We start from the raw sequence: 25,192 nt of genomic DNA, 5'->3' as shown, positions 1-25,192 counted from the left end.
ACCCTAACCCTAACCCTAACCCTAACCCTAACCCTAACCCTAACCCTAACCCTAACCCTAACCCTAACCCTAACCCTAACCCTAACCCTAACCCTAACCCTAACCCTAACCCTAACCCTAACCCTAACCCTAACCCTAACCCTAACCCTAACCCTAACCCTAACCCTAACCCTAACCCTAACCCTAACCCTAACCCTAACCCTAACCCTAACCCTAACCCTAACCCTAACCCTAACCCTAACCCTAACCCTAACCCTAACCCTAACCCTAACCCTAACCCTAACCCTAACCCTAACCCTAACCCTAACCCTAACCCTAACCCTAGCAAGGGGCTTGCCAGTGTTTCATTGACCAAAGCTGGTGTTGGCAAAATATCAGTCGTATTGGGTCACTCTATCTGTGACCGGAGGAAACCTTGCTTGGCTGCTATCCGTCGCAAACAACGCTTTCCATTTCCCTAGCCATAATGGGAGGGACCAAGAGAGTTGCAGATGCAGGCAGTGTGGGGGACAAGTAAAACCAAATAGAATCCACAATAAAAATAGTACAGGATACAACAGATATCAAAATACAACCAACATGTGTGTAGAACAGCTATAGATACTACAAACACTCAAAAAAATGTGTAACAGTATGCTAACTTTAAAAAGACTAGTTGATTTTGTTCCTGAAGTGCAAGCAGTGTCTCCATTTTGTAGCGTGGTAGCGTTTGTAGTGTATTTGCAAACTTGTCGGTTGGCGCACACTGCTCGCGTTGAGCTTTATCCCAGCCTTATTCCGATTTTGTTCGACATCATTTAAACCCTGTCGCAAACTTTGTTTTGCGGAACTCCTGTTCCCTCTGTGCCGCTTCCCCCTGCTCCTTGAAATCGCGTCAAAGATATTGCGCCTGGGATCTTCCACTCCGGTACGGTTTTCCCACTTTGCCATGTGCAAAGGCCAGAAATCCTCCAAAGCGGACAATTGCTGCACCGACTACATTAATGCCTTGTCCGTGGCAGCTTGTTGGAGTTGCTAGCTAGACCTCTTCCTAATGGGTGTGCCTATCATTTGAATGTTGAAGTTGTTTTGGTTGCATGACTGTGAAAATTAGAAATTTCCAAATGTTGGACGGGTGTTTCGGTAGGGTGTTTTCACAGCGTCACTTTACATTAGTAAGGATTTGAAAAAGATTTTATTGCTTTAGAAAAGAAGTATTGTTCTCCGGGTTAACCAAGAGGGTTTCCTTGTGTTGTTGGACACTGAACCCAGAGGAATTACTTACAACATCGGACAGTGAACTGGGAGGGAATACTTATATGTCGCACTGTGAACTCAGAGGGAATATTTATATGTCGCACTGTGAACTCAGAGGGTTAACTTATGAGGAGTTTTTAGATAGATTTTATCCATCATTGTAGGAAAGTACTACTCTGGGTTCTCCCTCCCCTTAGGCTTAGGTCGTATTGAGCAAGTTCATAATCATATACAAGCCAAAGCCCGTGATTTTGCCGTCTCCGTCTTGGTCCAAGAGTTTATTGGCGGGCTCAAAGTCATAGTGGATGATTCCCCAACAAGAATCGTCCTCGGACGGGTGACTCGGATACATCATGCCGGACAAGATATGAAGCAGAATAATGTAAGTGTCTTGTTCAGACAACTGGCATTGGCGCTTGAGGCGTGCGTCTAGGTCGACCCTGTTGCACACTTCCAAGATGATTGCAATGGCGTTGTCATCAATTTCAAAGACATCAAAGAGGGAAATAATACCAGGGTGGCAAACATTTTCATGAAGACGATTTCTGGCGCGACGTGTTTTGTGAAATTGTCCTTTTTCCCGGCCAACCAGCAAGAATCTAGTTGATGAATTTTGATGGCCAACGGTTGGAGTGCGACCAGATCATAGGCTTGCCACACTTCCAAAAAATCTTCCCCAGCAGCACGTACGGCGGCGTCGCGTGGGTGCTGGTGAGCGCAGTCTGGCAGGTGGCAAGTTTGCGTATGGAGCAGCCGTCTTCCCACTTTTCCGTAAGCTGCAAAGTGATGTGGATGTTGCCAGTGCGGCCCAGGCTAAATCCGCCGGCAGCAAGCTTTGCGCGGCGTGATGTTTTTGCTTAAGGACGACACCTTCCAGAACGAGCCGGGAGGCTTCTTTCCGTCTTGCCGGTCCGGAGTTTGATTAGCTATCTTGTTGCGGTATTGGGTTGGGTTAGTGAATTTTGTACGGATCCTCTGAGGAGTGTGCAATTTTTGGATACGGAGCGGAGTTAGACGTCCTTATCCCGGACAATGGGTTCAAGTTCCTGAATTTGGCGGCGGAGCTGCTCTAGAGAGGGTCTTCCCTGGGGAGGGGGTAGGGGGAGGAGGGAGCAAGAGGAATGAATCCAGTGAAATCGACGATTTTAATTGTGGCTATGCAAACAGGCAAGCAACCCGAGAAAACAGTTCCACTACCATGAGTCTACAACAGTTCCTGTAAAATTCGTTTACCTTGAGCTAGAACTTGTGTAGATCGGGACCGTCGACTCTTCGGGGAACTTCCACGTCCCGATGGTTTCCTACTGCATCTTATCGGCTCCGCGAGATGCTACTGTACTTGCGGGGATTGCTTGCAACGCCGTGTTGGGCGGCGTCTGTGCTGGACAATGGTGACGCCTTTGCAGTGAAACCAGGATGTATGGCAGCGGTAGCTCGAATTGCGGTAGTGGGAGAATGACTCTATGTGGTCAGTACTGGTCTGATATAGATTTATGGTGAATTTGTTAAGTGGAGAAATGTACTTAAAGACAATCCTAGAGAATTATTTAAATGAGAGACAAACGAAGTTGAAGATCCAAGAGCAATTACTTAGCCAAACGACAAACTATGTTGAAGATCCCGGTGCATTTACCTACGCAAAAGACATACCAAGTTGAAGATCCCGGTGCAATTACTTACGCAAAAGACATGGCATGTTGAAGATCCCGGTGCAATTACTTAGAAATAGTTTTTGGATAAATTTTATACAGCCAGGTATACCCCTGCTTCTCTGGGATCTTCTTGCCCTTAGGCATACGACGGTGACTATCCGCACAATGGCCTATTGAATCTTCTACGGTATTGCGAAAGCACAGGTTGTTGCGGTTCCAGAATCACGCAAATGTGAAAGGTGGGGTGCTATCCTACAAACACGACAACACAATTTACAGTGTAGGGATGGGCAACAATGGCACATACAAGCAAAAAGATTTGGATCAGACTGCTAGAAGCAATACTCAAGCAACGCTTTGGATGACAGACTTCTTTGTTGGGCTTGTTGTTCGCAAATTGCACCACTTGCACAGTATGTTTGGAACGTGTCCATTCTTAGCAGTTTCACAAAAGCACAGGTTGTTGCGGCTCCAGCATTGCGGTCAGCTGCAAAAGTGGCTATGTGATTATAATAGAAAAAGGCTTACATTCATAGTGGTTGTAAATTAAAAATTCTTACTTTACAGTCAATACTGTTTCCTTAGAATATAGCAATCACAGCGTGTATGGCGGCGTTGTGTGGGGTGCGGGCAAGCGCAGTCCGGCAGGTGGCAAGTTTGCGAATTTCGAAGCCGTCTTCCCACTATTCCATCAGCTGCAGAGTGATGTGAATGTTGACAGTGCAACCCAGGCTGAATCCGCCAGCGGTTGACTTGGCGCGGCGTGCTGGTTGGCGAGTGCTGTTTTTGTTTGCGGACGACACCTTCCAGAACAAGCCGGGAGGCTTCTTTCCCCCGTCTTGGCGGTTCGGAGTTTGACTGGCTGGCTCAATGCGGTATTGGGATAGTGCCTTTTGTACGGATCCTCGGAGGAGTGTGAAATTGTTGGATATGGAGCAGACTTAGACGTCGTTATCCCGGACAATGCGTACAAGTTCCTGAAGTTGGCGGCGGAGCGACTATTGAGGGGGGGGGGGGACAGAGGAATGAATCCAGTGAAATCGACGATTTTAATTTGGGCTTTGCAAACAGGCACGCAACCCAAGAAAACAGTTCCACTACCGTGCGGCTACGACAATTCCTGTAGGCTACGTTTTCCTCTAGAAGTTGTGTAGATTGGGACCGGTGGACTCTTTTGATCCCAAGCGTTCCTACTGCAGATCCTCGTGCTTTTACGGTACTCGCGAAGAATGCTTGCAAAGCCGTGCTGGGCGGCGTTGGTGCTGGATAGTGGTGACGGCTTTGCAGCAAAACCGCATTGCGGTGGGAGAACGTCTCTGTATGGTCAGTGCTGGTCTGACAGGGATTTAGGATGAGTTTGTTAGGTGGAAAGGTAAACTTATCGATGATCAAAGAGAATTACTTATTGAAAAGACAAACTATGTTAAAGATCCCGGAGCAGTTACCTACTCAAAAGACAAACCAACTTGAAGATCCCGGAGCAGTCACCTACGCAAAAGACAAACCAACTTGAAGATCCCGGAGCAGTTACCTACGCAAAAGACAAACCAACTTGAAGATCCCGGAGCAATTACTTAGAAATAGTTTTTGGATAAATTGTATACAGCTAGGTATACCCCTGCTTCTCTGGGATCTTCCTGCCCTTAGGCACCAGCGAGGGGACACTGGAGGGATCCCGTGATGGAGGAACCGAGGGCAGTCAAAATGGCACCAGCGAGGGGACACTGGAGGGATCCCGTGATGGAGGAACCGAGGGCAGTTGCAATGGTACATCCGTTGGACTGGCCGATGGAAGTCTTGATGGGCTTTCCGATGGAGACAATGACTGCATGGAGGATGCTAGGGGCGACAAGATCACAGCGATGTATGGGATGGTGGACGCAGTCTTGGTATCAGCATCGCCACGCGTCCAGTCCGCAGAGCTATTAATCAGCGATAGGTCCGAGTTAGTAGCGTTCTCGATGGAACCGACTTCAACCTTAATACCGGCTTTTACCAGGAACATTTCCACGAGGCCGATTCATTTCCTTTATGCTCCCGTCAATGCTCTTTTTGATGCTTCTGTTGACGCATCCGTCAATACAATGCCACTCGAATTCTGTATTTGGAGACAGGTATGTGTCTCTAAACCTTATTCCATCTTTAGTTTTTACAGGTAAGATAGTCTAGCCTTAGATTTTCATATGATCTCAAGCAATAGCGACAAACGTGGTCTTTAAGTATTTGAATTAATACAGCGACAGGGCGCGTAAAATGTTCCCTACTTAGGCAAGCACTCGCGACCCAGCTTTTTTACTTAGGATTAGTGATTTTGCGGCCTCTTCGAGATAGAAAAACCCCACGTCAAGCGTCTGTCATATATACGTTAGACTAAGACTGGTCTGCTCAGGCAGATAATGGTATAATTTGTGCTTTACTCTGTTTCGTAACTACACTAGTGATCTTGTGCTATTCCAGTGCGATTCTAGTCGGTTATCGCAGTTTTCTAGAGACCCGGATTTGTGAATTTCCTCTCAAAAGAGGAAATTCACTAACTGTAAAATGACTTTTCGCAGTACGCCTGGACATTTCTTGTCGGTTTTTTGGCATCTTTGAAATGTGCGACATCGTTTTACTGTTGGGACCTTGTGTTTGGAATGCTCATTCGGTCTCTGTAGTCGGCTCACAGTCAGTTCGAAGGCATGATTCGGCGAAAAGGATTGCTCTCGTCGGAGCAAACTCTGACGACGACGGAAGTAGAATCTGATGGACGCAATCAGATCGTTTCCGTGGCTGGCAAACATGTGAGACTTCAAAGCAGCACCTGTGTACGAAGCTATGCGCTTCAGCGTCGACGCTATATATTTGCTCTGATTTGTTGCTGTGGGGCTACCGCGTGGGGAGTCCACCGATACTGGATTGCTGCTACCGCTTCTCGTGGAAAAGAAATAGAAGCGGAGGATGGCATGTTCCACAAGTGGGATAAAGTTGTACTACCGCTGACTGATCGAGTCGCCGCATTACGGCGGAACACCGCGGATGAATTGGACGACACCGATTGCATTTTTCGCGACTCTCCAATTCGTCGAAAAGTGTTTGTGTATCCAGACTATGGAGATACCGCAAACGGTTGGACAGCGGACGTTTTGTCATCGGCAGGGCAAAAGTGGCAAACGACCTTGCCGCCTTGGCCTTGGCTCGATCTGCGACGACAATCGCAGGCAAATCGAACTAGTCATTACGACATAGAAGGCCAACACGTACAGTACGCCACAGAGCTACTTGTAAGAGAGGTGATGATCAATCCCAAGTCCTGTCTACGAACGTACAATCCCGACGAAGCCACACTTTTCTACGTACCTTACTTGCCCTCGGTAGAGCATCACAAAGGCAGCAAGTACATCAATGATATGGCGTTATCTCCGTATGGGAATGCAATACTCGATATTCTCGACAAGGATAATTACACGGCTTGGGAAAACACGTTTGGATTGACGGCGAAGTACTGGAAACGTCATGGCGGGGCTGATCATATTCTTGTCTTCTCCGAACCTATGCATGGACTCTGGCATCCTCGTCAACGACGCGGGAACTACCATTTTATTCATTCGCAGAAGCAGCTGCATCCACCAATCGTCATTTCAGTCGAATTAAGTACCACATTCGTAAAAATGTACCCCAAGTGTGCCGCCAAAAATATTCTAATGCCGTACCCCAACACGGATGGACGATGGTTCAACGGCAAGCATCACTCGGAAGCGGTGAAAGCCTCTACGGCTTGGAATGCCTCTCTGAAAGTTTCAATTGCCGCCTTGCCAGAAGAACAATTATTGGGCCAGGAGCCTGCGCGACCCATCGCTCAATTCTACGGTGCAGGAAACCACGGAACCTGCAAACAATTGCGTCAAGCAATGGCTTCCGACTATTCGCAATGTGCACTGTCCAGTAAGCTTTTCAAGCAAAACGTCAAAATATCGTCATACGTCATAGGTATGAATTTGGCAAGCTTTTGTCCGTGCCCAGGAGGCGATTCGCCGAGCGCTAAACGGATGTTCGACGCAGTCTTGGCCGGATGTATTCCAATCATCTTGTCGCAAGATTTCGTTTGGCCGTTTACAAACGAGTTTGATCCAAACCTTGAGCTTGATCCGACAGTGTTTTCTCTGCGTTACTCAGCAAAAGACTACGAAGACCCGTTGCTGGACGTCACGACGTGCAGTCCACTTAATTCCTCTAAACCAGGTTTGCAAAGTAACTTGGAGCAGATTTCCGCTCGGGAAATAGGGCGTCTTCGGAATGGACTTCGGCAAGCTCGGGATCTTTACAGCTGGTATCAAGTCCGACCCGACCTTCCCGACAATCCGTTGTGGGAAAATATTTTACCGCCCATTTCTTGGTAGCCTCACTGGCAGAACGGGCTGCCGGAGTGCGATGGCCCGAGTGCGAACAGGAATTGAAGCTACCGCGTGGTAACGACATTTGGAAGTTCAAGTGTTAACGCAACGCCTTTCAAGAAAGTAGAGGGGAATTGAAGAAGTCCTAGGTCATGTCTTTCCATTTCGATCGTCTGAGGCGACGTATCGGCGGGCACTGACTGACTCTCTGGATCTCCTCTACAACGGGAAGGAAGTCGCTCGTCGGTCCTTGTGGTGCCGCAATTGTAGGTCAAGGTAGACTTCATGCAAGTCCCCGTTGGGATCCTGGTAAGTCTCTACTCTTAAGGTTTAATGGAAGGAGCGAAAAGTATCTAATAGTAAAGTGTATCAGCATGTAGTCGTCCGTTGGTAATGATGTTTTGGATCAGTCGAAGTGCATCAAAATAGTGTTAATCGCTATGAAGACAATTCTGAAGGAGCTTTCCACACATCAACTTTTTCTTAAATAAACTCCTTCGCAAAGGTTTGTGAGGTACATTCTTGCCAAATACTAGGCAGCCAGTAATAGTCAATCCCCTCCTTGGTATCCAGCCAAGCGATACCTTCTTGTAATAGCAGCTTTAGTGACCGTTCCGCGCGGTCCATTGTCCAGCCCGTCAGTTCAATCACTTGGACCACTTTTACTCCATGATCCTGAAAATTATTGGCAATGCTCATAACCGTCATGTGATCGTTATCGAGCTCAGTCGGAACAGACACAACCATTGTAGACTTTCCTACCTCAATCGTCCGAAACCCACCTCCAAGTTTGGCGAGCTTGGTAATCGCCACCTGAATGTCCGCCGTACTCACTTTAGCTTGCGAGGTCGTTGTACCTAGCCGAGTCCTACGCTTTTCCAAAACATCCTGAACCTCTGTAACACTCATAATTCCACCATTTCGGGCTCGACTAGCCAGGCACACTTCAGCTACTTTGACGGCGAGCTCGTGATAAAAATCGCCCTACGGAAAAATGGATAGTGTGAGGCAGACAGGCAGGAATGCTCTTGTACGTTAACTTTTTGTAGATGCGTACCATACCGAGAACTTTGCCCCAAAACGACTGTTTGGAAGCCAACGGATCCACTCCCAAAGGTGCACACATTTTCAGAAACCGCTGGCGGAAGACGGGATCGTGCTGGATTTCCTTTGCGTGCTGCTTTGCAAAATCGGTCAGCTTGACCTCTAATTTCTCAACAGTGTCCAGCGCAGACTGCAACGAGACAGCCTTCATTTCGTCCGCTTTTTTCTGGACGTACCTAATACACAAAGAAGACAGCCGGTAAGATTTAGCAAAGCCTCCTGGCGTCTAGAAGAAGTAGACGCCTAAATGCAAGTAAGTATATAGAAGCCTACAGTACGCACTTAGATGCCCCCACATGGCCAACGCCAACTCTTCTTCCTCTCCGATGTGACATGGCGGTCCCCACTGCTGCTACTTCTGCTTCCAACTCTACTGGCTTCCAAAAGAAGCTTTTCGGATTGCTGATGGTTGATGTTGCAAAAGCATGCAATGGCTTTTTTTATGTAACGGAAAGCTGTCATGATTTTGGGTGTGGCACGACACGATTTTCTTTTCAATTCACAGTCAAGTTTGTACGTAGAAAAACCCCACGTCAAGCGTCTGTCATATGTACGTTAGACTAAGACTGGTCTGCTCAGGCAGATAATGGTATAATTTGTGTTTTGCTCTGTTTCGTAACTACACTAGTGTCTAGTCTACCGGCCGTTGTCCTAGATATAGGACATCATTTTGTCCTATATATAGGACAAGAAAAGAAGCAAAAACATAAAGTAATCCTGTAGCGGTAGTACAAAATTCTACACAAAAATGGAATTTGACCATGGTGATCAAGAATCACACTTTTACTATTTAAAATAGGACATGCATACATAAAACTTGTACCATATTGTTCGTTAGGCGCCGTGACAGGTAGCCATATGGTTTGCATAGCACAGCTTCCCCTTGGTGGTATAACAAACCCACGGTTCTCTGGAGTGAGGTGTTTCTTCATCTTTGCACACTGAGCAAACATATGTTGTCTTCTTGGAACACACCAAGCATCGTCCTTGTAGTCTATTGCTGCTAAAACTACCGTCTTTGTTCTTTCTTCTTTTTTTGGTTGGTGTTAGATGTGCGTACAGGCCACTTCTTGGTTCTCCTGTAGTCCTTGAAAGTGCTGGGCTGTCATTGTCCAAATTTGTCTCCACGAAAACTCTGCGACTTCCAACATTGTCGTATTGGTTATCCACTAGCTCCTCAGCCAAGGCAGTGTAGAAGTCTTTCTGCTTTTCTTCTCTCCCGTTAGCTCTTCCTATTCCTGTACACAGACTGTAGGCCAACCAAGTGTCAACAACAATCATTCCAAATATTGAGAGGTTAACCCTTGTCGACCAATTTGTTGTACCCAACTTTCGTTCAAGCATCAGTGTATCCTGACGACTTCGATTGTGCCTGTCAATCATCCCACATGCAGAATAGTATAATTCCGCTGCTTTGGGCTGTGGAATGATAATTTCCAGCCTCTCTGGATCTGCATCCGGAGATTGGTCAATCTGTCTCCAACGATAGCGTACGTAGGGCTTGCCTGCATCCAGACTGGAAGCACTCGACACAAAATATCGGCGGTCCCTGTCCATCCACACAAAAGCCAACAGAGTGCTATAATTTGTATCAACATCTCGCATCACAAGCCCTCTCCGTTCGCCTCTCTGGTTCAACTCTAAAGTCGAAAGGTATCTCATCGGATATTGTTTTGTTGCTGTTTTTACAACTCCAATAAATCTCAAACCATGTCGCTGCAACTCCATAGCTGTACCGACAGATGAAAAATACGAGTCAGCGCAAACAATCCGATCCGTCCACCACCAAGGAAGGACAAGCTCTTTGAGGATCTTTGTTCCATGCAGCAACTGTTCATTGTAGTCCCCATCATTTTCTGTTGCTGTCTTACCCTTTACAACCTTCAATCGAAGCATGATACCCGAACAGCCGCATGCGGCATTTTGAATCTCACAACCGTTTTCGGGCTTTCGGTCAATAGCCACATAATTGGGGAGTCCATGATTTATCCATTCCCCCCCTTGTCCATACCATCGCGACATTGATTCATCCACACAAATAAGATGAGATGGTTTGAAAGTATTGGCTCGATGATTGTTGTATCTTTCAACAAAATCATCGACAAGTTGCCACCGAAACGTATGGGAGCTCATACCTTCCGGCCGTTCAGGACACTGGTTGCTCCATCGGATATTTCGCCAAAGATCATCAAAGCGCTGCCGCGACATTCCTGTTTTTCCGAATGCAGGGGCAGGAATGTATTTTGACGGCGCGGTTGTGGACCACAATTGCGATCGACTGCTAAATTCAAATTTTGTCGCAAGAATTAGAATGCCAAAGAATCAAAGCAGCTCTCCTGTTGACATGCAGTGCTTGTTCTGTTGGGCAAGCTGCACATTTGTTAGCTGACACATGGCGCTCAGTTGGTCGGGTGGAAACATGAGAAGAAAAAATTGCAGCCGCGAATATTTTCCATCAATGTCAGAGTCTGGACCAAGAAGGTCGCCAATTGGTGTATTGATGCCAAACTGCTTACTTTGGACACTGCCATTTATATCAATCAATGTAGCTTGCTCGTCAGCATACCACTTTGTTTCATGAGCCATTACAAAGGAAGCGTCTTCAACACCCCAAACCTGCGTGGCTACTTGTGCGGTAGGTCCTGCTACCTGTTCCCCCGCAGCTATTCCAATTTTCATCATCGGTTGTGCTGGAAATTCCAATTCTTCATCAGGAGAAGTCTCCTGCAAGACCGCTTCTCCTTCCTCTTGCTCTGGAACGGCCAAATCTGTGTCTGCGTTGTCTACTGCCGGTATTGGTGCTGCGGGACTGGCTGGTACTGTCGACTGGTCCGGTTTGAAAAGTTTGACGCTACGGATGTTCAGAGTGCTCCGCTTGACTGATCCTCCACCAATATCAAAGTCAGCAGTAATGAAGGTTGATACACGGTTGTTTGGCGCCTTTCTGGTATTGTTGACCTCCACAACAGTCCCCACAACGACCTTGGTGGTCCTCAAAGCACCGTATCGCCGAGCACACTCACTCAAATGGACAACATGACAGGCCTTCGCTGTCACCTGAGCACCAATCTTTCGGCGGGAATCCCCTTCTGACATAATTTGTAATGAGCTTGGTGTAAGTTGTGTATAAAAGGTTGACTATGAGGGATGCAATGGACACTACATTGACTCGGGAATGGCTCAGTTCGGGTCGAAAAAAAAAGCAAATATATTTTGAGTAACCCTAGCATTGACGACAAATGCTCTTAAAATGTTAAGAAATAGAGCATGCCATGCTCTCCCAAGACATTTCAGAGCATGGGGAACACGATGGTAGCATTTGTTTTAAACAGATCTGAGTATAATGTATAGTTCTAGAGGTTTGGAAAATGTCCTTTATTGAGGATGGGTCCTCAATATAGGACAGAAGTAGACTAGACACTAGTGATCTTGTGCTATTCTAGTGCGATTCTAGTCGGTTATCGTTGCAGTTATCTAGTTTATCAGACCCAAAGTCGTTCTGTATCCCTGTGGGATCAAAGGTATAAGTTTGTTGTGATTGTCTGAGTGTTTGTGAGTGTTTTGACGGAAGCGCCGAGGCCGAATGTGCCTGGGGAGGCAAGCATAATACCTGGCTCTTCATGTTGTTGTCGAGTCGCCGACGCCTGCAGAGGCCTAGAACATACTGACGGTATCTCGTAATCGTCCACGTGGTAGTCGTGTCGATCGGATACTGGGTTTCTCGTCTGCAATAGCGGCTTGAAACAAGGCACTCCCCATGGTTGGACGCTTCCATGGAGCTTCTTCTACCGAAGCTTTACTCAACGCTCTAGCCCGAGCGGCATCCTAAGCTTGGATGTTAAGTAGGATCTGTTTTCGAACATCCACTTACCAATTGTTAATATCGGACCTCGTACCAAGTGGTATTTGCTGCTTCTCCACTCTTGCTATCAAATGTGTATATATATACCACAATGGGTATTTTAGTTATTGACCCGGCAATCAGGCCGGCTATCACTATTTAAGCGTATGCGAACCAAATATTTGCAAAACTCGTAACCAGTGATCAAAGGAAACTATTGTTGTTCCCGTTATGCCAAGCCGACCTCGCTAACACATGCTCAACTCGTACTCTTTTCGAAGTTCCTTCCCGTCCTTAGGAAGAAAGTAAAAAGTTCACCATGGCCGCAGCTCTCGCTCAAGTCCGTAACGCCCTCCAGGCGATTGGTATTGTCGACGCGTCTCATCGCGACGCCATTACCGAATCTATTACTTCCGTCGAGGACTTCGTGTTCTTGACGGACAAGTTCATCAAGGATATGTGCAACACCCTCCGTCGTCCCGGGGGGACCGTCCCAAACCCCAACGCCGCTCAGCCAGGCGCCCCAGCGGTGATTCCCCGCTCCGGTGTCGCCATTTCTCCAACGGCTGAAGAGCGTTTGATCTTGCTCGGATATTATATCCGTCACCTTAAGCGTACCTCTCGTCCGATCCCAGGCCAGTTCGTTGCGGCTCGAGTCCTCTCCATGGCGGAGATTAAACGCCGTGAGGAGGAAGACAAGACTCTGTCGAAGGATGCTACGGCTCCTTCCATGATCGATGACCTCAAGAAGATCCGCGAAGCCTTTGAGAATATCGAAGATTATCTCTCCAAGGTCCGTGGTTTTACTGGCGTTCCTTTGCGCCATGTGATCCGCGACGACGACGAAGTCCCGGACGATCCGGACAACATGTACCCAAGTGTTCTCGATGAAATGATTGCCCGTTGCCCGCATGATGGCGAAGATTTTGCCGCAGATAACAATCGAGTTTGGTCCGTAATCCGGGCTTGTACCCATGGGGGTCCTGTCTGGAGCTGGGTTTCTGCTCACGCTCGTTCTCGTAACGGTCGTGCAGCTTGGTTGGCCCTCCGTTCTCATTACCTTGGGCCGACTAACCAATCGAAGATCATGAACAAGGCCGAGGGAGACCTCGAAAACAAGTTTTATAGCGGTGAGCGCCGAAACTTTTCTTTCGAGCGTTTTGCCGAGATTCATCAGCAAGCCCACACCGACCTCGACGAGTTCGGTGAGCCATTGACCGGAGCTGCCAAGGTCCGCAAGTTTTTGAAGCGCATTAAAGCCCCGTCTCTCGAATCGGCAATTGCGACCGTTCGTGCCACTACAGCGTTGAAAAATGATTTTGAAGCTACTGTCAATTATTTGAGTGAGTTTATTGACAAACAGAACCAGGCCCAGGTTCGTAACATTTCTTCTGCCTCTACAGGCCACAGTGGTCGCGGTAACGGCCGAGGAGGTCGCGGCGGAAGAGGCGGCCGCGGTGGTCGCGGCGGTCGTCATGGTCGCGGCGGTCGCGGTGGTGGAAAAGGTAAACCGTTTAACAACGGATTGACAAGCGGTATGACCGACCGCTACTACTCTTTCGAGGAGTATGAGTCCATGAATGCGGAACAGCGTCACCATGTGCACACTTTGCGCCAAAATGGTAATGGTGATTGTCGTCGCAATGCGTCTGCTATTGATACTTCCAATGACACGGATCGAAATACTCGTCCTCGTCATGATGACAACACAACTTTGTCTTCTAACACTTCTGCTGGCAAGAACATGTCCCAGCGAAATGTGTCTGTTGTGTCCACTTGCCCTGTTGTGTCTGTCCAATCGGTTGGTACGGGCCATTTGACCCGCTCCAATTTGGATTCGCATGCCGATACTTGTTGTGTCGGTCGTCATGCTTTTGTGTTTGAAGAAACTCATTGTACCGTTGATGTGAGCCCCTTTTTGTCCACGCTCGGACGTGCCCATTCTGTGCCCATTGTGTCCGCTGCTGTTGCTTACGACCACCCGCACACGTACGAAACTTTTATTTTGGTTTTCAATCAGGCTTTGCACTTTCCAAAAATGGAACACAACCTGATCAATCCAAACCAACTTCGTATCAACGATGTCGAGGTGGATGAGTGCCCAAAGTTTTTGACTCGCAAGCCCACGGAGTCCTCACACTCCATTTTCTTCCCCAGCGAAAATGTTCGTCTGCCTTTGATGCTTGATGGCGTCATTTCGTATTTGCCCTCTCGCAAGCCCAGTCGCAAAGAGTTTGATACTTGTACTCACCTTGTCATGACGTACGACAATCCTGTATGGGACCCTCATTCTTTGGAATTTTCCCGTCAGGAGGAGCATTGCACCAATACCCGTGGTTTGGTTATTCCGAGTAAATCCCGTCGTACTATCCGTGCTGTTACAAGTGTTGTTACAACAACATGTGCCCTTGCCGAGACCTTGTTGTCCGTCTCCACTCCATTGGATGACGCTCGTTTTGTGACTTCCGTTCAGAATACTGTTGTCATTGGCTCTGCCCAATTGTCAAATCATTGTTACAAAGTCAGCCCTGAGGAGTTGGCTCATCGTTGGAACATTGGCTTGGCTACTGCCAAACATACCCTACGCGTCACCACACAGCGCGGTGTGAAGAACATTATTAATTGTGCTCTCGTGCAACGCGTCAAACCGGTTACTTCGCAGCTACGATTCCGTCATCTTCGAACGAATTTGTACACTGACACCATGTTTTCTAAGCTTCAATCGTTGCGTGGAAATACGTGTGCCCAAGTTTTTGTCAATGACATTGACTGGACACGCGCTTACCCCATGAAATCTAAAGCCGAAGCCCATGAAGCGTTGGATCTGTTGTTCCATCGCGAAGGTGTCCCAGCTGCAGTCATATCGGATGGTGCGAAGGAACTCATCCATGGCGAGTTCCGTCGAAAGGTGCGCTCAGCTGGCGCCCATGCATTAGAGATCGAGCCTTACTCTCCCTGGTTGAACCGTGCCGAAACAGCCATCAAGGCGCTGAAACGAATGACAAATACAGCAATGACAAAGTCAGGCGCCCCACTGTGTTTGTGGGATATGTGTTTGGAATTACAAGGCCATACTCGGTCTTCCATTGCTCACGACATCTATACTTTGCATGATGATGTGCCTAACACTGCAGTTTCCGGCGATACGTCGGATATTTCCCACTTGTGTGAATTGTCGTGGTATGAATGGCTTTGGTATCATGATCCGGTAGACTTCCCGGAAGACAAGCGCAAACTTGGTCGATGGCTTGGACCGTCTCATGATATTGGACATGTAATGTGTGCTCGTGTTCTTGCTGCAAATGGACAAATACTTGCTCGTACTACTTACTCCCCACTGTCTGTTGCCAATCACAACTCAGCGTCTGTAAAGAAACGGCAGCTAGAGTTTGATGAGTCAATTAAGACAGAGTTTGGCAATCCAGATCGTGTTCCGGTATTTATTGGTGACCCTGATGAATTTGAACCTTATTCGGATGACTCGACGGGGGACGAAGCAACCATGCCGGAAGCCGACGACTATGACCATGATGCATTCGATCAGTATATCAATGCTGAAGTATTACTCCCTGTAGGGGACTCGCTTTTGACCGGCAAAGTTATTGCTCGTAAAAAGGACCGCGACGGCAACCCGGTTGGCCGTTCGAACGCGAATCCTATCCTCGACTCTCGTGTCCTTGAGGTACAGTTTAATGATGGAATTGTCAAAGAGTTTGCCGCTAACGTTATTGCCGAGCACATCTATTCTCAGGTTGACAGTGAAGGACGTCGCCATCTTATTTTAGATGAGATTGTTGATCACCGGAAGACGGCTCGGCCGTTGCTCCCGACGACCTTTATGTCACCGATCGTAATGGCAACCAGCATATGCGACGTACCACCAAGGGATGGAAACTGTCCGTACAGTGGAAAGATGGATCCGTCTCTTGGTTGCCGCTTAAAGACCTGAAGGAATCTAACCCTGTCGAAGTCGCTGAGTATGCCGTTGCAAACAAGTTGGTCCACGAGCCTGCCTTTGCGTGGTGGGTTCCCCACACTCTTCGTAAGCGAGATACCATTGTCTCTGCTGTGAAAACTCGTTATCAAAAGAGAACGCACAAGTTTGGTATACATATTCCCAAAACCGTTCGCGAAGCTCTCGAAATTGACAGGGACACTAACACTTCGTTATGGGCCGACGCAATCAAAAAGGAAATGAAAAATGTCATGCCGGCCTTCAAGATCCTTGATCCTGGAGTCACTGAGCCTGTCGGTCACACTCGTATTCCCTGTCACATGATTTTCGATGTGAAAATGGACTTCACTCGCAAAGCCCGACTCGTCGCCGGGGGACATGTAACGGATCCTCCGAGCTCAATCACCTATGCCAGTGTCGTCTCACGCGATAGTGTCCGTCTTGCCTTTCTTGTTGCTGCTCTCAACGACCTGGACATCCTTGGTGCTGATGCCCAAAATGCGTATTTGAACGCACCTGTCCGTGAAAAGGTTTACACCATCTGTGGTCCTGAGTTCGGACCGTCCTGCGAGAATCAGTATGCGATCATCGTTCGAGCTTTGTATGGTTTAAAGTCCAGTGGTGCTGCTTGGCGCGCTCATCTGGCCTCGACGATGCAGGAACTCAACTTCATTTCGTGCCTGGCTGATCCAGATGTGTGGCTTCGTCCAGCTCAAAAGGCCGACGGTACGGAACATTATGAATATGTGTTGATTTATACTGACGACTTTCTTTGTATCAGTTCAGATCCGAAAAGTATCCTAGATTCTATTGGAAAGCATTTTAAGTTGAAGCCGGATTCAATCAAGCCCCCTGATCATTATCTAGGAGCTAATATTGCGCCATTCTCGTTGCCGGATAATCCGACAAAAGAGCGATGGTCAATGAGTTCTACGGATTACGTTAAACAAGCCGTGAAAAATGTTGAACAAGACCTACTTGAAATCGGAAGGGCGTTAAGCAATCGTGCTTCGTCTCCGATGTCGACCAGTTATCGCCCCGAGTTAGATGTTTCTTCTATTCTCGATCCTGATCGCGCTAATTATTTTCAGTCACTGATTGGAGTATTGCGATGGGCAGTTGAACTTGGTCGAATCGACATCATGTGCGAAGTGTCTATGTTGTCCTCGTTTCTTGCGATGCCGCGCGAGGGACATTTAACTGCTGTTTTCAATGTCTTTGCTTATCTGAAATCTCACAATCGGTCACGCTTGGTTTTCGATGATACATTTGCTGTGATCAACAACCAATTTAAGGAAAATGTGGACTGGACGGACTTTTACGGTGCATTTGGAGGAATCGGTTCCTTAACATCAAGGCACACACACACGACGCTGCACGCAATATGGCAAATGCACCGCAACCTCGCGGTAAGGCTGTTGAAATTACAACGCTTGTTGACGCTGACCATGCGGGAGACCGTGTTACTCGTCGTTCTCGTACATGTGTTTTGATTTATGTGAATCGCGCTCCGACTATGTGGTTTTCTAAGCGCCAGAATTCAGTCGAGACCTCTACTTTTGGAAGCGAATTTGTTGCACTTAAGACCGCTACTGAGATGATTCAAGGTCTACAATACAAGCTACGTATGATGGGTATTCCTATCGACGGTGCTGCTAGAGTTTTGTGCGACAATATGTCTGTGGTTTATAATACTACAGCTCCGGAGTCAATGTTGAAGAAGAGTAATGCCATTGCATATCACTTTGTTCGTGAATGTGTTGCCGCGAAAGTTATCAAGATTGCGTATGAACCTACGGATACGAATTTGGCTGATGTTCTTACAAAGGTCTAGCCTGCTCCGAAACGTCAAGAACTCATACGGCAAATTTTGTGGTGACATTGGTTTATTGAAGGGTTTGCCGACTTTCCCGTTCTCGACCGTCATTCTGGTCGGGACGAATTGCATTGCATTTGTCATATTGCGTGCAGCGTCGTGTGTGTGTGCCTCTATTTTTCCCGTTGTGGTTTTGAGGGGACACATCGTCCTATGTGTGTCATAGTTCCAATGTGAGGGGACTAGAAAAACCCCACGTCAAGCGTCTGTCATATGTACGTTAGACTAAGACTGGTCTGCTCAGGCAGATAATGGTATAATTTGTGTTTTGCTCTGTTTCGTAACTACACTAGTGATCTTGTGCTATTCTAGTGCGATTCTAGTCGGTTATCGTTGCAGTTTTCTAGTTTTACGTCTTTTTTTATCGTATCTACAATCCTTTGGTCCCACAGACACGTTTTAGCCCGTTACCGTTGCAGTTTTCTACAGTCACTAGGAATGGACAGAATTAAGAAATATCAGTCGTCTTCCTACAGAAACATGAATTTTTCGTTTTTCCGCTATTAGCCACTAGGAGAGCGAGACAAAGCCGAATATATTCTATTCCGGACGCATATCCCGAGTCGAGATTGCCTACGGCACATCAAATATTTATCCCAAAGACCGTGTAGACCATAGCAACAATAGGAAGTCTCGTGCTTGGGGCTACCAGCTAAAAGAGCATCCTTTTCAAGCACTTGGTTGTGAGGTGAACCATTTTTCAAGGAGGGTGTTCCACAAAGCTTGTTGGCTGCTATATTTATGCTGGTCTGTAAGGCTCTTCATGGGAGGACCAAATGTTGTCCATCAGGACGCCCTATATATAATAACAGTAAGCCGTTTTATTTTTCGACCGATCCTGCTCGCTGTCGATCCAAAATTACAGCATATTACAAAGGCATAGAGATTCTTTAAACCTTTCGACTGAGTACTTACATTGACCTTGTTCTAAATAAAATTCATACATTCATATCGATCCGTCTTTTCGTCTGGAAGGAGGAATACTAACATGTAAATGCCTCGATAGATATGTATATGGAATTATAACTGGAACTGTACGTAATAGGTTTTGCGCTCCGAGCCGCTGCTGAGAGTAACATAAGTAACTTGCTTTTAGAGTCCATGTTTGTTTTAACTGCACAGTCCTTAAATGTAGGTGCGTGAACTCCTCGCGATCCCATTTCTTGTTTTTCTCCAACGCAAGGAATATTCTTCCAAACACTCAATGCTGCCGCATTTTCCCAGCGTCCAAAAGGGTGCTGAAAATAGTGTTGAAGACAAGTTCTCTCTAATCCTAATTTAGGTTGCTACGTAGTGGATTGGCCTATGGGACATGATTTCGAGTTTGGAAAGGCAGGATAGACATTCTCAAGGCTCACCAACCGCAGTTACCTTCAAACGACTTTGCCTGATGCCAGTCAATAACACAGCAGCATCCTACAGAGGAATTCATGTGGTGTACATCGACAAAGTCCATTCTTGTCCCTTATGTTGGGATCCAAACTGACACTCCCTGACCACTATCCGCAAATCTTGTCCTTTTCAGTTTTCGAAAAAAACAACTCACTGTCAAAGCTTCCAGAAATAGATCTGCGTGCTTTCCAGTTTGTCCTGTTGGCTAATTGCTGTACCAATTGATCTTAGGATAGCTATCTTTTGTGGGTCTTTGCCAAAGTGAACAAGTTGAATTGGTTATGTGTGATGTTTCCTTCAAATCTCGGAGTCGTCCTTCATGAATAACAACATGCTTGATTGTCGCATGGGAACATTTGAGGAGTAGTTGATCACGCAGTTTTGTGTAGAGTATCTCAAAGAGATTGAGCACTGTAACTTGCTGGCTAGACTTTCAAACAAAGAACAGATAGTATGAATACAAGTACAGCTTCTGATGTGACGCATTCTGCATGTTTAAGCCGTCCTATATCAAAAATTGTGGCATCGCGAAATGAAGTGAATATATTTGCATATACAGACGGACTAACTTTGACAACTAGGGCGAGATCCCGATTTCTTCTCCGTAAAGCCAATCTTACTATATTCATTTTGGTGTACTAACAGAATGGTAGGGATGCTGTTGCATTGTAGTAAGAATTGCGACTTTGCCTTTTGGGCTTTGGACAAGGGAAGGTCAATTCAAGAGCCGAAGGAGCCCTTGTTGACCCTGCCATGTGCAAACTCGTGTTCTTCAGTATGATGAGAGTTTGACGTGGGTCTCTGAAATTGACACTTTATTCCTTGTCTTACTGTTAGTAATTGCAGTGCGTCTTGCAATACAGGCTTTTCTATAGAATGGGAGTTATGGGCACAATTTATCCGTCTCGGATATGACCTTCCGGATCCTTGTATGTATCAACAAGCAGAGTCTGATGACTGATCCACTTAGACAGGCAGAGAACCACTTAATACAACATTTTTGGCCCTGTGTATCAAAGAAGTATGTGCTTTGATGAACCAGCTTGTCTCCGTCAGGAGTGTTTCATCGTCGTCTGGGCTTGATCTCTTCTGAACCGTATCTAACGTATCACTCTCAAAAGTCGCATGGTTTTGCGGACGCACACTTCCCCCTTCTCATAAATTCAAGCCCGACGCACTAGATTTTTGACTCTACCCAATCTGGTTGCCACAAACAACAGTTGCTACTGTGTTTAGAATCAGCATAATTGCCAGAACTCACAATGGACGGCTTCAATTCTTCCTGTCGAATTCTGTAAACAAAGAGTGGTAGTCGGTTTCGGGGCCAGCCTCGGACTGCATGTTTGGGAGGCTGGGTCGATAAAAGCGGGACAAATCTTGCGGGACGGTTGTGTCCACGTCAGGTATTCTACCAGAGTTCGGATGCATAGATGCACGATAGATGTTTGACGGATCTGCAAATTCCTGCGAGTTCCAAAGTCTCTCTTCTTGATGTTGCTGGATCATCAAGAGTTGTTGCCGAGATGGTGAGAGGCTCTCAGCTTGATTAAATCTCGTATTCGAGGTATCTAAGGCAGCTGGTTGCAAAGATGCAAAGCGTTGATATTGCGACTGCGCTGAGGGTTGCCCGAAGGTAGACCTGAGGGCCATACCCATGGAGGAATCAGGAAACGACAGGATATTCGCTGACGGTAGCGAATGGGGGAGATGAGATTGTGAAGTTGGATTGAGCCTTTCAAATGGAGAGCAGAACTGTCTAGGGACCGAAAGAATGTCCACATTGGATATTGTTTCTCGTACAAATGAGGAACCTTCTTGAATGTGGTGTGACGACGCCCTTGGAGTCGGTTCCGAGGAGGAGTCAATATCAAATATGTATCTTGACCGTTGAGTTGTTGGAAGAGCTCCAAGTTGGTGAAGGAACTCTGGAGAAGGAGGTAGCGGCCGAGGCTCGATATCCCCAACAACATCCACACTCCGCTCTGCTAGATTGAGTGCTTGTGGGGGGAGCGTTTGTCCATCGGGATCACGGAACGAGTCGAAATCTGCGATGTTTCTACCGAATGGGTGTAAATGATGTGTAAGTGGGTTCGGAAGATGTTGTTGATGGAAGCGCCTGCTGGGGAACTGTGCCAATACGTTCTCTTGTCGTCCACGGCTGCGGAGTCCAAGCCCCGACCCCTTTCGATCTACAATGTCGCCGTCAGAATGGCCAAACTCGAGTAAGTACTCTCGCCTCTGTTCGGATGTCGATGGAACGCTGGCTGTGCTTCTCCCGGGGACTTCCTTTTGATTCACAGTACGGTAGCGGATCGCTTGTCCTACTTTAGTCCGTGCTTCAGCGTCAGAGATTTTAACAAGGCCACCGCGAACTTTGTCCGGCTTCAGAAAGCGACCACCGGCCTTGCTGATTGCTACCAGGATTTCCTTGATGATTTGGGTCTTTTCGGGGCGGTTTGCGGCGCTGTGGTAGCGAGCGAGATTCTCAATTATCAGAGCCTGAAACATTTGGTTCCCGCTATTACCCCCATTTCCTCGCCCACGTCCTAACAGCACGTCCCTCGGAGAAGCTTCTACCAGCGATATCGTAGGTTTCGGAAGAGTCGATCGATCCGGAGGTGCGTCGGAAGGAGGACGGGGGTCAGCATCGGCTGGTTGGTGATCGGGGAGGTTCGGAGACTGGCCATGGTCTGGATTCTTCGACGCTGTCATTTGTTTGCGCCAACCGTCCTAAGTGGGCCCAAAATATTTCTGGCAGGCAACAGTGGCCAGAGACAGCTGTGATCTACGCTAGGAGTTGTGTTGTTTTCCAATTCTTAGAATGGCCCACCAAAGGTTGAGCTTTTCGCTTTCGTTTCCATTCACTCTCTGCTGGCATCTCAAAAAGGTCCCAGTAGCGTGAACTGCACTTCCAGGAAGGTGGGGGCGCCGGAGAAAATGAATCCTGCACTGTCGTCATCTAATTCCAGGCTTTATAAAAACAACGAGACAAAGTCAGAGTAGTCTCTGCTGGAGGCCACGAAGAGACTATTGTCGAATTAAATATTTCGAGTCCTGTTGACCTATCGTCAGTGTACTCTGATGGTTACAAAATCCAAATTTCGATCTCTCTGGTTCTTCTCGCTATTCCTGTTTCTTTTTTGTCTATTTGTACCCATTTAAATCAATTGAGCGTCTTCTTTCTGAAGGTTGAAGCAAGACTAAGTCAGAAACACATCCATGGATGTGCGAAACTATCTCGGATAGAGCCTTAAGAAAGCAAGAATATTTCTAGACGAGGACGTTGAGATATGTATTATTTTGAGGCATCATGACGACACCACTACCTAGAGATCTGGCTGGTCAAGAATTAAAAAGTTGCAACGAAAGAAGTTGTATTTAACGGGTTTTATAAGCCATTCTAGTAAATGAGGAAGAGGTTTGTTTCTATCCACTAGAAGTATTTTTACGTTTGAATTACTTCTGCGCTCACACTTTTTACCATCCAGTGACTCCCCCATTCCGTTGACTCAATAGTGAAAACCTATCGATTTACACTTAACGTAAACTCGGACCAAATTTCCAAAAATTTGATGCAATTAACACAAGATGTAAAAACACCATGTGTTGAGGAGCGGCCTTCCGGCAAAAATAATCATGAGTCGATCACTGTGGTCAAACTGCACAAGCTTGAAACAACCTGACCGTATAGATCGTTTCAAACTACAAGTTTAACAGCATCAGCATTATTACCACAAACCGATATTGAGTTTTTCCGAAAAGTGCTTTTATCGAGATTTGTGTTACTTGACTAACAGGGTCTGTTGACGAATTATTTTTCTTACCCTCCGGCAGTCTCCACTACACCCCTCTTTGCGACATTCGTGCACGTCGTCTCAGGGTGCCCAAATCATGGATCTCACGGGATGCAAACTTATCTTGAGTATATCCACAAATTCTGTTTAGTGTGAAGAAATGTTTCACATAGCATCTCAATCCAATCCTTTCAAGGTGCCAAGCATGTCCTTGTGAACAAGAAAGTCCAGCACCCTGCCAATACCGGATGAGGCAAACTTACCCTTGGTTGTATTGCACTCCGTTATCCTCCTTATTTTGCCAAGACTAGTCAGTGTTAGCAAGTGTACAGCTATGAAGTATCTGAGGTAGCTTGTGAGAGACTGTTGGAACCAATTTGGTGAAGCCTCAGGTCAAAGCAACCCTTCAAGAATCACCTTGAAGACAGTAATAGCAGAAGCCCGTCGTTTCATATCAAGGACTGTGATAAACATCTGCACATAATGGACTTTTTTAGGCCCTCAACTCTAGTTTACTGCGCACACTAACAGAAAGAATTGTAACTGTAAACTTGGGAAAGAGCTATCTGGATTATATTCTATTTTTTTCGGAATGGGAGGATTACACGATTTCTGCATCAGCAAGTCTCCTTGATCGTGAATGTCACTCCCAAGTCCGCTGAAATTCCAGAAAACCCTCAAAGAGGTTTTGCCTTTGGAATGTCATGGAGGCCAGTAGAGTGTCGACGCGATTAGAGGCACTCGCACTTCGAGCGATAACTTTTTCACAGCCAATAATGCCCCTCTCTAGCTAGAGAGCAGAGACCCTGGTAAGATCGAAGCTCGACGGGCGTGTTCTGTATTTTCAAAATACCTGAGGCGAGCAATAGTGGGTAAAAATCACCTAGATAAAATCGCCGAATCCTATTTGAATTTCTTAAGCAAAATCTGACCCTGGTTAATCCGTGACAATAAAAAATCGTTGATCTATATTAAGCTATATTTTTTTTAGGGGTTTGGGCCTACCGTTTGTCCAAAGCCGTCAAGAGTCTTGGGAACAGTAAGCCGTTATTTTTGGACATCTTCAGCTGTTTGAACGTGAGTTATTTATAAGTAATTAGTTTTGTTCAATATCGCCCGGCGTGTTTCGTCGATAAGGTGGAGAAAGCCAAATCCAGCTTTTCCTGAATAGTACCCATTGTACACACGCTTTTAGGTACTCCACGTACGGAAGGGCGTGATCGGGCCTATTCACCGGCGATAGTGGCGATGAAAGAGAGAAATCTCCCCACGACATATCCAACGATTGGTCGCGTTCTCATACTCCTTTATTCTAGATTTCGCTTTCATTATTTGTTTTGACTGTGAGCATTAAAGGCAAACAAAACATAGCATACGTATTTTCAGGACGACAAAATAAGTCACCGGGAGAGCAACTTCCTCTGAGGTGTGCAATTGATCTTTCTCTTGTTAGTTGGCGTATCACCTTTGGTGAGCGGGTTGTACACCTATAGGAGAGGTTCAATCAGCAGTACCATGACGCCAGTCGCAGAAGAATCCGGCTCGCCAGAACCCGTTTCGTATGCGGCAACGGAGTGCGACCTCGCTGCGGGAGAGTATCCTGCCGACGGTGAGGAGCCTCTTTCATATCCCAACCCCGGAAAACAGAAACGCCGTTTCAGTGTCTTTCAAGGATTTGTTGTGATCATGCTACTCGTGATAAGTGCCTTCCTCATGCGTCTAGTGGTAGACGCTAACCGTAGCAGGGAGTCGTCCCAGGTCTTAACATCACGTCTATCTGGCTCGCAAGACGATAGCGCCGCTGCGGAAGACGATCTATCTTCTTCCTCGAAAGGATCATCGAAAAAGACAGCATCGCCCGGTGATGCCCTTTCTAACAGCTCCAAAGGAAACGCTCCCAAGGGCAGCAGTGCGAAGGGTGTCAAAGCAGGAACTAGCAAGAGCTCCATGCCTGCTGGAAGCTCACCCA

At 46.9% G+C, this 25,192-nt stretch overlaps 4 protein-coding genes across 4 annotated transcripts; 1 reads left to right on the top strand and 3 right to left on the bottom strand.

The window, feature by feature from the left end:
* Positions 1-3,174: 3,174 nt before the first annotated feature.
* On the top strand, positions 3,175-7,267 carry PHATRDRAFT_50095 (predicted protein; the record flags this gene model as incomplete). Its single annotated transcript, XM_002184917.1, has 8 exons — positions 3,175-3,301; positions 3,474-3,635; positions 3,699-3,763; positions 3,800-3,979; positions 4,032-4,211; positions 4,499-5,002; positions 5,035-5,043; positions 5,546-7,267. 8 exons carry the CDS (start codon positions 3,175-3,177, stop codon positions 7,265-7,267), a joined length of 2,949 nt encoding a protein of 982 aa, XP_002184953.1.
* A 477-nt stretch (positions 7,268-7,744) lies between these two features.
* PHATRDRAFT_16493 (predicted protein) lies at positions 7,745-8,462 on the bottom strand (the record flags this gene model as incomplete). The annotated part of the gene is made up of 2 exons (XM_002184840.1): positions 7,745-8,245; positions 8,319-8,462. Coding segments are annotated over 2 exons (645 nt in total), but the record flags the coding sequence as incomplete, so codon positions are not given.
* A 949-nt stretch (positions 8,463-9,411) lies between these two features.
* Positions 9,412-11,461, bottom strand: PHATRDRAFT_40962 (predicted protein; the record flags this gene model as incomplete). Its single annotated transcript, XM_002184839.1, has 3 exons — positions 9,412-9,467; positions 9,508-10,646; positions 10,710-11,461. The coding sequence occupies 3 exons, from the start codon at positions 11,459-11,461 to the stop codon at positions 9,412-9,414; spliced, it is 1,947 nt and encodes a 648-aa protein (XP_002184875.1).
* A 9,174-nt stretch (positions 11,462-20,635) lies between these two features.
* PHATRDRAFT_50093 (predicted protein) lies at positions 20,636-22,393 on the bottom strand. The gene has a single exon (XM_002184838.1). The coding sequence runs from the start codon at positions 22,139-22,141 to the stop codon at positions 20,702-20,704; it is 1,440 nt and encodes a 479-aa protein (XP_002184874.1). The 5' UTR covers positions 22,142-22,393; the 3' UTR covers positions 20,636-20,701.
* Positions 22,394-25,192: the final 2,799 nt, after the last annotated feature.

The sequence above is a fragment of the Phaeodactylum tricornutum genome, chromosome 26 (assembly GCF_000150955.2).
Source record: "Phaeodactylum tricornutum CCAP 1055/1 chromosome 26, whole genome shotgun sequence".
Classification (NCBI taxonomy): Eukaryota; Bacillariophyta; class Bacillariophyceae; order Surirellales; family Neidiaceae; genus Phaeodactylum; species Phaeodactylum tricornutum.
Note: the sequence above shows the minus strand (reverse complement) of the source record. Positions and strands in the feature narration are given on the sequence as shown.

Bases quoted from the DNA above. Each gene is read 5' to 3' on its own strand.
- PHATRDRAFT_50093 (XM_002184838.1), bottom strand. From the start codon at position 22,141: ATGACAGCGTCGAAGAATCCAGACCATGGCCAGTCTCCGAACCTCCCC.